Source organism: Myxocyprinus asiaticus, chromosome 28, assembly GCF_019703515.2.
Source record: "Myxocyprinus asiaticus isolate MX2 ecotype Aquarium Trade chromosome 28, UBuf_Myxa_2, whole genome shotgun sequence".
In the NCBI taxonomy this organism is placed as follows: Eukaryota; Metazoa; Chordata; class Actinopteri; order Cypriniformes; family Catostomidae; genus Myxocyprinus; species Myxocyprinus asiaticus.
In genome coordinates, this window is record NC_059371.1 from 36733900 (window position 1) to 36746335 (window position 12436).

General features: G+C 36.7%; 1 protein-coding gene across 2 annotated transcripts in view; it reads right to left on the reverse strand.

Moving 5' to 3' along the window:
- Positions 1 to 12436, reverse strand: part of LOC127418737 (cadherin-11-like) — a 115337-nt gene that overhangs the window by 90318 nt on the left and 12583 nt on the right. For both annotated transcript variants that reach the window (XM_051659500.1, XM_051659499.1), the window contains exon 2: positions 10750 to 11908. In XM_051659500.1, coding sequence (XP_051515460.1) covers positions 10750 to 11631 — 882 coding nt within the window. In that variant the 5' untranslated portion in view covers positions 11632 to 11908. The remainder of the gene's footprint in view (positions 1 to 10749; positions 11909 to 12436) is intronic.

The window sequence follows — 12436 nt, forward strand, 5'->3', positions numbered from 1 at the left end:
GTCCCCCATTAAGGTCCCCAAATCGCCCCCAGTGCTAACTGGCATGGCCTCATACGCGTAGGTAGAAGGACCGAGGCGGGGAGCCGCTGGGGTGGCTTGCTTTCTTACGAATGCAAGCCATGACCGCAACATTGCCATGGTCATGTTCTCGCAGTGAGGACAAGACCCATCCACGAACGATGTCTCCACGTGGGCAGCGCCCAGACATGTTAGACAGCGATCTTGGCCGTCAGAAGCGGAGAGATATCGAACGCAACCAGGAATAACACACAGACGGAAAGTCATCTTTAAAAAGACGTTCCCTGTGTGCCGCTCTTTTAGAAAGAAAATATACTCTTTTTTTTTTTTTAGAATATACTCTTTTAGTTGTTTCTGCCGAAGTGCCCAGGGGCGTTCTCTGCACTCCACGGGTGCAGAGGGGGAGAAGCCGCTGAAATGCGCCGTAGAATCCAGCAGATGAGGTGAATGAACTTCGCGGATGAATTCAGCTTCAATGAATTGAACCGCTTGGCTCCAAACAGAAAATCTGAATGAGTGGTTGCATACCAGCTCCTTTAATACCCGTATGTCCGGGGGAGTGGCATGCAAATTCCACTCGCCAATTCTCATTGGCCTTTTTTCAAAAAAGTAGAAGTGTTTGGGGCTCCCAAGAGTGATCCCTGGTGTCACTACATCAACACAACTTCGAGTGAGTGACAGATAGGGAATCAGAAGTTTGGTTCTCTAAAAAACAACTTACAGTAAATGATTTCAGAGACCAGACGTCTAGGATTAAGAGATCTGTTCATTAATCATGAGCATCTCCCCCTGTCCTGTTGCCATGCAAACACTGCTGTACCACAGTATGTCTGACAACATGGATATTTAAGTCTTCAAATTAACACTGAAAACACCTTAACACGCACACAGAGGAACATACACATTTGCAAATGTCATGAGGAACACTTGAGCCGTATTCAGAGATGGCAGAACTCAGAGATTTTAAATAATGGAGGAAAGAACAGGGGAACATTATCTTGTATTAATGCTCATATGCTATAGGTCACACGCTCAGTTAAAGCCTGAAGTGGCTGAGAAAGATTGAGAAAGAGGCTATATTCCGAATTAAAATCTTGCATGGTGCATACTGAGCAGTATATACTGTATACTGCCTACTGTTTTTTAAAAACAGTACTATATGTGAAGCAGTATGTAGTATTCAACTATAAACCTTGTTAATAATAGAATGCTACATTGTTGTCATGTGACAATGTTACTTTGTATATTTAATTCAGTGAGTGGTGTCAATTGTTATCTAAGAAATAATACTGGTTATTTTGCATTTCTACTTGAATTTGGAGTAAACATTTCTTACATTTGTACAGTCCAATCAAAACCAGTTCACACTGTGAATTCGACAATTGTAGGTCAAAAATTCTTTAGCTTTCTGAATCACTGCCTACAGAGGCCGGAACTGGAAATGTTGTTGAAAGTATGGGCATGTATGAGCTCCAGTTTCCATGTGAAATGTCCACTAGTGGGGCCAAAAGCAAGTTGTATTTTTGTTGTAAATTACATAATAAATGTAAATTGAGACATCCTTGGCCAATGTTTGCCAAGTTCTGAAATTTTTATTTTTTTAATTCTTTAAAAAATTACAGTATGTTACTAAATAAATATTCAGATGTACTGTATAACCCCCCCCCCCCCCCCAAAAAAAAAACCTCATACTTGCATACTTTTCCATGAAAAAAATCACTTACAGTACTTTTAATGAATGGTGCCAATTAGTCTACAAGATAACTGCAATACATGGCAGAATTAAACTTCGAATCTGCAGTACACGTATCTGAACCAAGACATAATTCAGTGCATCCATTAAAACTGTATATGTTTGATGAAAAAATAAGCCTTTTTTGCAGCAGCAACAGAAGCAGCAGCAGAGAACTCTCCTGATTTTGATTCACCTGTGTAATCAATATTTGTAGTGTATTATTATTATTATTATTATTATTATTATTATTATTATTATTATAATTATTATTATTATTATTATTAAAGTAACCCAACTTCCAACCTTGGGAATGAACTTCAATCCTATGAAGTATTACGAATGACGTTTGAATTAAAAACTATGAAAAAATATTTAAAAAAATTATTTTAAGTATAGAAACAACATACTTTAATTGGATTGTGAAATGCTCACATATTTGCAAATATAGTTTGAAAGTGTAGTGAAATCCCCAGAAATTCCATAATTAAACACAATTCTTTTAAAACGAAGTTGAAAATATGCAGAGTGATTGTTTCAACAGAAGCATGTACCATTGATTCACAACCTCAAAACCTCATGGAAGATCTGTCTTTAAAGGCTTATAAGTTATCATTAAAAAAATAGATTCCTTTATGGAGAATATGAATAGGATTTTAACAACTGAAACAAGACTGTTGCACTCTGTTTTCAAAGCAGCTGAACTACTGTCATGATACAAAAACAATGTACTTAAGTAAGTAACGTCTCTACTCTCTATTTTAAGTTAGTTACTTCCCAACACTATATGGTTGTGTGCTATTCTGAACACAGCCAGAGACAGAAGAATATCTGTATCTGTAAGAAATTTGGTGGGCATAAAGGCTTTTGATCATAACTAGAGCTTTGAGGTACACCAAGTGCTTTTTCTTTAGTGCACTCTGAAGCCATTTGTAGTCAGAGAGAGAGCGAGCGTGTGTGCGTCAAAGAGAGACAGAAGAGGAGTTGCTCTTCTGAATGAAAGAAAGAGAGAGAGAGAATAAAAGAGAACAAAGTGAAGAACATTTTGAGAACATCTAAACATCAGCGCTAATAGAAATTACCACCAGTCAGAGCGGCAAGACCCCACAGATGTGGAGCCTGTGAGAGACAAATGTGTGCAATGTGACATCAGAGAAAAGATGCCCAGAGGAACATTTAGTTGCTAAGAGGTTGCTCTTTCATCGTTCAGGAGACTTAATGTAAGAATATTTCACACAAAAAATGTCATTATTTTAACTGCTGATCTCTTGGGATTTTCACGCACAACAGTCTCTAGAATTTAATCCGAATGGTGCCAAAAAAAAAAACACTTCCAGTAAGTGGCAGTTCTGCAGACGGAAATGCCTTGTTGATGAGAGAGGTCAACAGATAATCTCCAGACTGGTTTCGAACTGACAAAGTCTACGTTAACTCAGATAACCACTCTGTACAATTGTGGTGAGAAGAATAGCATCTCAGAATGCTATTCTGAGATGCGGGTTGGCGCTGTTTTGGCGGCACGAGGGGGACCTACACAATATTAGGCAGGTGGTTTTAATGCTGTGGCTGATGCTGTCAAGTAGAAACAATTAAGATATTAACAAGATTGATGGCAAGATTTTTTCCCCTCTTACTGGCATAGATTATTACCCGGTCTGGAATTGGAAATAGCCTGAGAGGTCGTTTCCACCAGCTCTAGTAAAACCCGTTGACATCAAACTATCGCCAACAGTTGATTCCTTTGGCCCTGATCTGTTTTTTGTTTTTTTACATCTAAAAGTCCCTTGTGAGACTTAGAATTGGACAAAAACATGGTTGGATGGATTCCCAGTTTAGTTTTCCACTATTCAAGTTCTCTTATGTTTAATTGTAAAATATTGTAACACATTCCGAATATATTTACAAATGCGCTGACAGGCTTTCATACACAGACAAATGCAACCTGAATTCGAAAAAAATCATCGTCCAATATCCTTGAATTCCCAAGAGTGTGCAAACAAAGACAAATTCAGCCCGGAGTGATATGAAGTGAGGAAGATTTACACTTCCTGCAGTCAGAGAGTCTTCCCGCCCTGAGGGGGTCACATATGAAGTACGCTTGGCTGATTTTGGGAGGCAATAAAGCAAACATGGTTGTGTTTGTCAGAGGCGGAAAAAAGTGAAGCATCAAACAGCAGCTTTGAGGAGCTCCTTTCTCTCTCTTTCTCTCTCTACATGAAGCCCCCCGGCTGAGCAGTCTGCATTCACGCGTGTGTGACTCCTAGAGCACAGCATGACTACAATGTCAAAGCACATTCACTGTCTATTACTCTAACCAGTCAAAACACGCACAAACACACTGAGACACATGTATCTTTAGTCAACATGAAGTCACAATTAACTCTATTTATTTACTTTGTTAAAGGAACAGTTCACCCATAAATGTAAATTGTCATTATTTACTCACCCTCATGTCATTCCAAACCTGTATTCTGTTATATATTTTTGTTCCATATGCTAATTTTTTGAAGAATCTTCAAATAGAATTTTCCATACAACAACAGTTCATAACCACTGACAATATTGTATGCTACATTGCATTCCAAGTCTTTTAAAGCAGTGTTAATCTTCATCTACACAATGTAAATTGTTTTGTCGATGACAATGAAGACAAGATGAAAAAGATGCATCATGACAATAATCAAACGCTTTTAAATAAAACATACTGTTGATGAAAATATAATAAGAAAAAATATTATATTAACACTGTTTTTCTTATTTAATTAATTTCCCCCCTTGAGCGGCATGAGCTGAAAGAGCTGAACAATGAACTCTACTAACGTGTTAATTACCTCACTCAAACACATCCTATATATGTGCAATTAATCAGCTACACCACCATAAACATAACATATAAAAACTAGTGCTGTCAGTCAATTAAAAAATTATCACGATTAATCGCATGATTTTTTCATAGTTAATCGCGATTAATCGCAGATTTTGAAAGTGCTTAAATTTTATTCTATACATATTCTTTTTCCTGTTAAAATGCCTTTACTTCCTTCATAGAAAAGAAAACAATATGTAACAATAATGTTTTATTGACATTTTCCAAACAAAGTATTCCATAATATAAATACAGAAATACACTTACAAAATTCAAATCACATTCAAATATTTCTAAATAGTCTAAGTGGGAGGTTGACTAATTGAAAAAAATAGGGTTAAGTATTCATTGCAATTGGCATTACATTTCTCAAACTCTCGTGTATGTGAATGCAGCTTTTCACAGGTCCCATCTGGGTATGTTTTGTACACAAATACAGTTAAGAGGTCCTTTTTCTCCATCACTTGATCATCGACAATGATCGATCATCGGAATCACTGTTGTGTGTGTGTTTGTGGTGTGTGTGTCAGTGTAATGACCCCGGATGGACACATCGCAAAGGTTCTGCCCTATTCCAACCAGTTTTCAGCACTCACATTGAGCTGAATGAAATGTTAAATAGCTAAATGCGTTAATCAAAATTAATCAAAATTAACATGCTAAACGTTTTAAATTAGTTACATGTGTTAACGCATTAATTTTGATACCTAAAAAACAACAAGAACATAAGTACATTATTACAAGTTGCATCTGCCACGACAATGAAGTGAATAAACAGGTCAAATAAGTTACTGGTGCGTAACTTGCAATGTGAGTATGATGTTTCCTTAAAAACCTGCTATAATAATTGCAAGTAGTTTATACATTTTGTTTTAGAATATTTGAATATTTGGTTAATGTTTGGTCTGTTACAGTTTTTTATACATATTCTGCACATTTTCGTCAGTTAAATTGTTATTTTTGTTGACTAAAATTTTACGCTATATTTAACGTTGGGAACTCCGGACAAACTACAGTAGTTCACATAATTGGTTTACTGATTCACTTGAGCCTCAAGCAACCTTAAAGGGACGTTGCCTTCTTTTTTGAAGCAAAATATAGTTAATTTCTTTGCAATTATTCATTTATATAAAACAGGGTGTTTTATAAAATGTATGTTCAATTTATTGTTGTCACCCTGTTTGTTTAACCCTTACAAAAATTAACCATGGTTTACTACATTAATATTGTAAAAATGGTTTTAGTCAAAGTAAAATTTACTAAAATTAACAAATATGAAATGTTGGTCATGATTAGGTATCATGAACTAACAATGAACAAAATGTTTTAACAGCATTAATTCATCTTTGGTCATTTTAATTTATGAAAATACAATTGGTCGTTGTTAATTCATGTTAGTTCACAATGCAGTAACTAATACACAAAATGTATATAACTTTTCATTTTAAAATTGCATCAGCATATGTTGAAATTACCGTTAATGATCAATACGTGCTGTAGAAGTACTGTTCATTGTTAGTTTATGTTAACTAATGTAGTTAACTAATACAACCTTATTGTGAAATGTAGCCAAAATAATAAAATATTTCAATAAATATACAAATAATAAAAATTAGAAATTATTTCATATCTTTATTTTTAATCTTTTACGTCCGTTTCCCACACATTGCAAATGCATGACACATGGCACATGCATTTGTGTACACAGTATAACATAGAAAAAAAAAAAAACACAATAAGAACACACCCTGATTAACACATGCATGCAGCACAGACACACTGTGCATGGACTGAATCCGGCTGCTCACAGAGAGTGTCGAATGCGACCACATGTTAAGAGGGGCTTCAGCTGTGCTCACGGTCCAGTGATGGGCAGCTTCACCACCTACCCTTAAACTAAGACCCTCAGCTTAACGCGCAGACACAGCAGAGAGCTGCCAAAAGCTTCCAAAAGTGCCAACTCTGAGTAAACATATGAAGAGATAAACCCACCACTGCTAGCTCAGGTCTGCCGAAACCACCCACCTTAGCTCTCTGTCTCCTACTCATCCCTCTAATTTCTCCTCAATAACTCTAGCTAAATAGTGACAATGTTCTGGACGTAACACATTCGTTGTTTTTTCATAGGAGAACAGATTTTGAAATCATAAATTATGAAACTTTAAAAACAGAAATACAACATCTGTAAGTTCCGAGGTGGTTAGTCGATGGTATGCTTCTGTTTAAGCCATCAATCCATGTTATTTCGACTTTGTTTAATAGCTGAATTCCTGTTTAAGAAATACACTATCTCTGATCTTAAAGAGAAATGATCCACCAATCAGAAAACTGCAGCAAACAAACCACGCAAAAAGAGCTCTGCAGCAACCGCCCATGCACTTCCTACTTTATGAAATCCCTATGAAAAATGAATGGGAAAAATACTTCCGGAACCAAGATGGCTGAAAAGGTGGGCAACCATTTCATCTCATTGGTGTCTAAGAAAAACAATTGAGCTATCTCAAAATAAACTGTTATCTCCTATGGGGTCAGAGTACATAAAGTATGTACTTTCCCATCACCAGTGGAATACATACTTCTAGTGCCTAGTAGAAGTGTATAAATCTTCTTTACCTCCTAATTATCCTCTCTTACTCGTGCTTAATTGGCTCAGTTGTGCAGCACAAATCTTCTCACTGTGGGAAGTAAATGAATCCAATCCATAAAAAAAACAAAGCAAATTAAGAGACACAGAAAAGAAGACTAAAAGAAAAGAACGAAATCCGAGAAATGATCTCCCGCGATATTCACAGCAGGAAACACCCCTCCCCTCTTCTCGTCTTCTCCATTCCACAACATCTCACAATCTTCTCCTTGATCTATCCATTTTTCCCCTTGTTCTGATTCTCTAGTGTCCACATTTGTTCTTTCAGAGACACTAAATACATTTTTCTTGTACATGTGATTCCTCCACTAATGAGATTAAACAAGGCACAGAGCACACATCGCATAAAATACATCGTAAACACACTCACGCACAAATACAGCGTACACACTAGACTGACTTCTCAATAATAAATACCGACCACGTGGGCTATGAGAAAATAAAATATTAAACAGGCGCTTCTGATATTTCTCTCAACGTTTGGAGAAGATTGTCTTTTGACTTCTAAATGGCCGTAAGTGGCCTCTCTACTTTGGAGAGCAAAGGCTGTGATGCATACAAATCAAATCATGAAATGGTTTGATGAACGCAATATCCTTTCATGTGTTGACGTATTAAATTGAAACAGTTAGTTTTGATATATCGAACGATATAGATATTACTAAAATCATATGACTTAAGCACCCCTTGCTGCATTATCTGCCAATGAAGTGAGTCCAAAAATGGAAAAGGACACTTTTTTGTGTTGTTTTTCCAAAGTTGGAGTGCCAATAACTCCAGAATAATCAAATATTTCTTGATGTCCTTTTTAGATTCAGGTTCTGAAAAAGCTTTCCTTTTTGTATCTTCAGTTTTAAGGCCCTATATGGTTAAGTGCCAGAGATATGAGGCTCTCAATGTGGCTCCATCCAAACAAATTTAAAATTTACCCATTTTCAGTCATTTTGAACACCCCGCTATGATTTTTTTAAATTTTTATTAAACAGTAATTATTAATCCATGGCATTTAATAGTTTGGCTTTCATCATCATTTAAGTTTATCTTTTTTTTAATTTTATTTTATTTTTGAAAAAGCATTAACAAAAAAAAACAAAAAAACAAAATAAGCTTGGGACATTTCTGAAATTTGGTCGATTTGACATGGAATAACCCCTCTTATTTAAGGGAATAGCTCAACCGAAAAATGTATTCTGTCATCATTTGGTGACATGGAAGAAAGAAAGTCATGGTTTTGGAACAACTTGAAGGTGAGTAAATGAGGACATCATTTTCATTTTTGAGTGAACAATCCCTTTAATCTGTGACGTTGGCAAGTATACTTAAGTACACTAGCATATACTGTAAATCAAAGCTAAAAATTGACTAGAAATGGACTAAAATCCACAAACCTCAATGTTAATTTATGGGGTCTTTAATTGTAAACCTACTGCCAATTCTTCAAATTAAACAGTCTAAAGATTCAATTGCTTTTACACCAAATCCAATTCAGTGGTTCCTAGTTCATATTTAAATGTCTGTCGATGTGTCGGGCCTGATGTTTTGCCTCGCTACAGTACAACGGTCAAGTTTAGCTTTATCTCTAATACGTTTGTCCTCCATTCAACCGCATCTGATTCACAATACAGTTCCTCTGGATCAGACACATGTAACGGCACATTGTGAAGAACATCAGTGACAACAGCATGTCCCGGTGCATTGAATTAACATTTACTGATACAGTATGAGAACAGTGACAGGCAGAAAAGAGAATGAATCATTTATGAGGTGCACTCTCCATACTGTGTGTTGGTTTAACTCCAGACTCTTTAAAGCTTTGTGTTCTGTATTTGCAGCTGGCAAACTTACAGAGTGCGGACTGTAGCTAATGTGCTTTATCTTCTCAAGCTAGTTACTGCAGAGTGTGAGCGTGTCTTGTTAGCGTATACATGTCACTAAATGTGACCACCATGCGTGTAATCGCTTTTTTCAACAATTTTTATGTTGAAGTCTACTTAATTTAATTAAAATCCAATGTATAATAAACTTAGAGGTATTGTAACATTGATTTTCCAAATTAACAGTGTTAGCATTCACTTAGCAATGGGGATAATGTGGGTGTATCTAAATGATGTTTGCATGTTGAAAACGCATGAATCAAAATTTACTCTGATTAGTTTCTTAAAAGATCCTGGTATTATTGTGAAAGATTCATCAATGCATGTTTTTTCAAAGAAAATGTTTATTTTTAATCTTTCATCAAAAAGTAATAAATCTGCCTCTGAAACAACTCCTATTTAGTATTTCAGGGATGAGATATTCTCAATCTAGACTGCATTTCATTGGACAAAACTTTGTATACGCAACTGAACAGATGATGTTGTCAATATTTTTGGTCCATTTCCTTGAAAAAAACAAAAAACATCTTAAATGCATTTATCTGCTAAAGGTTAATTTCACCAACTTTTAGGAGTGCCCTAAAATGTACATGGCCACAAAGCCTAAAACCTAGTATACTGCCTAGCTGCCTACCTACATTTGCAGCTGTCTTTTAATGCTGTGTTCCATTCAAATTGGATAAGAGTCAAAGTCAGAATTTCCAACTTCCTACTTGGAAAAGCGTAATGGAACGCCATTTGAAGTCGGACTTCCAACTTGGAAACTCTTGCGGAAACCTAATTCCGTGTTCCATTCAACTCGGAATTTCCAACTTCCTACTTGGAAAAGTGCAATGGAACACAACTCGTAGTCAGACTTCCAACTTGGAAACTCGAGTGGAAATCTAAAACTAAACGATTTCGCCAAGATGCAGGTGTGTGACATATTGTCATCCAGGGAAATTTATACAATTAATGATTACATTCACTTTAATCCAAAATAAAATGCATCAGTGAGTCCAAGTTCCTACATTTAATGATCATAAACTTGTTTAGCAAACATTTGCATAGACGTGTGTAAAATATGTTTGACAATTATACACCTGTAGAACAAATGCTAGCAATGCATAGAATAATTTCTCCTCCACAATTTGGTTGCAAGGAGACGTTTCTGTTGACAGTCAAACACCTGCTAAGCAAACAAGAACATTACATTTTTGTTTCCTTATCCACCTTTTTCCTGAAAGTGGAAGTGTCCCAAGATTCACAATGAAAGTCTGTTTTCGTTTTCCGGTCCCTTGTGTTTTGACTTGCCTCTGTGTACTTTTTCAGCGGATTATGTGATGTTTTGCATATTAAATCTGTAAAAACTGTCAAATAAAAAAACCTGTGGCTACATAGTGCCAGTACATTACAGAGTCACGATGACGTCTTTTTACAGTGCCTCACTGTAAACTGCAGATACGTCATACCACCTTTCACCATTCAATCAATTCATCAACCCTTTTTTACATATTTTGATTTTCCTGTTCTACTCGAAAGTAAAATTGGACTTTAACAAATGAAGCTGGTCACATGGCATCATTTTACATTAGCATGCAAGCATAACAATCAGTTATACAAACATTCTCCTTACCCTTCCAATCAACACTGGCTCTGGTCCACTATATTCCTCGATCACAAAGAACTGGTTCCAGATCCAGCTTCTACGGCTCCGGGAATGAGAATGCATATCATCTTGTCCAGAGGAGGTGGGGCGGAAATCAATTCCTCCTGTGCCACTGCTGAATGCCTCCTGGTTGCCTATCGCTATGGTATGCACATCTTGTCCATTGATGTTTAACCCAGACTGAGGCCTCAAGAAGAACCTGTTGGCATTTGATGCGCTGGTGTTGGCATTGCGTGATTTTCTGCCATCCAAAAATACTGAGATCAAAGTAGATCTGTCAGGTAGTATTCCTTGCTCTCCATGGTCTAATGATTTGGTTTCCTCCACTCCAGGAGTTTGTACAGTGGGAACAGAAGAATCTAGAGATAGTCTAGATATTTCAGAGTTGTGGCTAAAAGGTGATACGGTTGTCTCTTTGTTTTGTACAATAGATTCTGGGATATTTTTGGGATTATAATAATTTGTAATAAGTGGAGCAGAATTTGTGTTCACACTAGGGTTAGACAATGAAACTGGAGTCACTTCGATTTCATATCCAGCTTTCATAATATCTTTAATAAGTACAGGATCCAATTCTGTTTCAGAATTCCTTGTGTGCCTGTTACTTCTTGCCAATATTGTCAATTTATCCTCCTGCTGTTCTGTCAATCTCGAACTTGGTGTTCCTTCTGTGTTGACAAATGACATCTCGTTCTGCCCTGCCTCCGAGTCTAGACGTTCCGTCTGCTCATCTTTCCTTGCCGTTTGCAAATGGTCCTCACTCTTCCTTTCTCTCTGAAGAGCGCAACTTGCCCCAAGCTCCAACCACATGCAGAGAAAGAGCAATACTGCCCAGATATGGCCACTCATCGTGCCTTGCTTTGTTATTAGTCACAACGTTTGCCACAGGGAAAAGAACAATAAGATCGACCTTCACTTGTGTTCTGTCTCGCTGTGTGGGCAGCTACTCCATTCATCTCTTCTTTTTAATTCCTTTTCCTTTTCATTTGTTCTCACCATCCCAAGTTCCTCATGAGGCTCAGTGATCATTTAGCAGTTTATCTTTTTTCATGGATTATATTTCTCTCTGTTTGCTCCTGCTAAATATGAATGGTGATTCCCATGGTTTGGGTTTGAATGGACAAACCTGTTAAAAGAGATAAGGGAATACAAATCAGAAGTAATTAGGGGCAAATTTTAAATTGCTGTTGGGATTACTGAAAAATTACCACAGTTTCAATTAGGTCAGTAGTTCTCAAATGGTTTTGCTTCAGGTCTGTAACAAAAAAATAAAGTGGCAAAAAAGAAAACAAAAAAACATTGTTATTCGAAAGTGTACAAAAACATTATTACAGCTGAAGTGTGGAATTTCACCATCACTAGAGTCACCCAAAGGAACATTTTGAAAATGTTCATGCATTACATGGACAGACAGATATTCCAACCCCAAACCCATGCCATTGACATTTTAATAAGTGCATAAGAGCATGGTTCATGGTTTTTGAGGCTGAGGGCATGCCACGCAACCTGTCCATGTTGCTATCTACTATATCTAGGCTAATTGGCTACCCTTTACCAAGTTACAGATATTTTGATATTTACAGATATTTAGACACACATCATAGTTTGAACAGACACACCGTCTTTGTTGACAGCCCTTCAACAACAAAAGAAA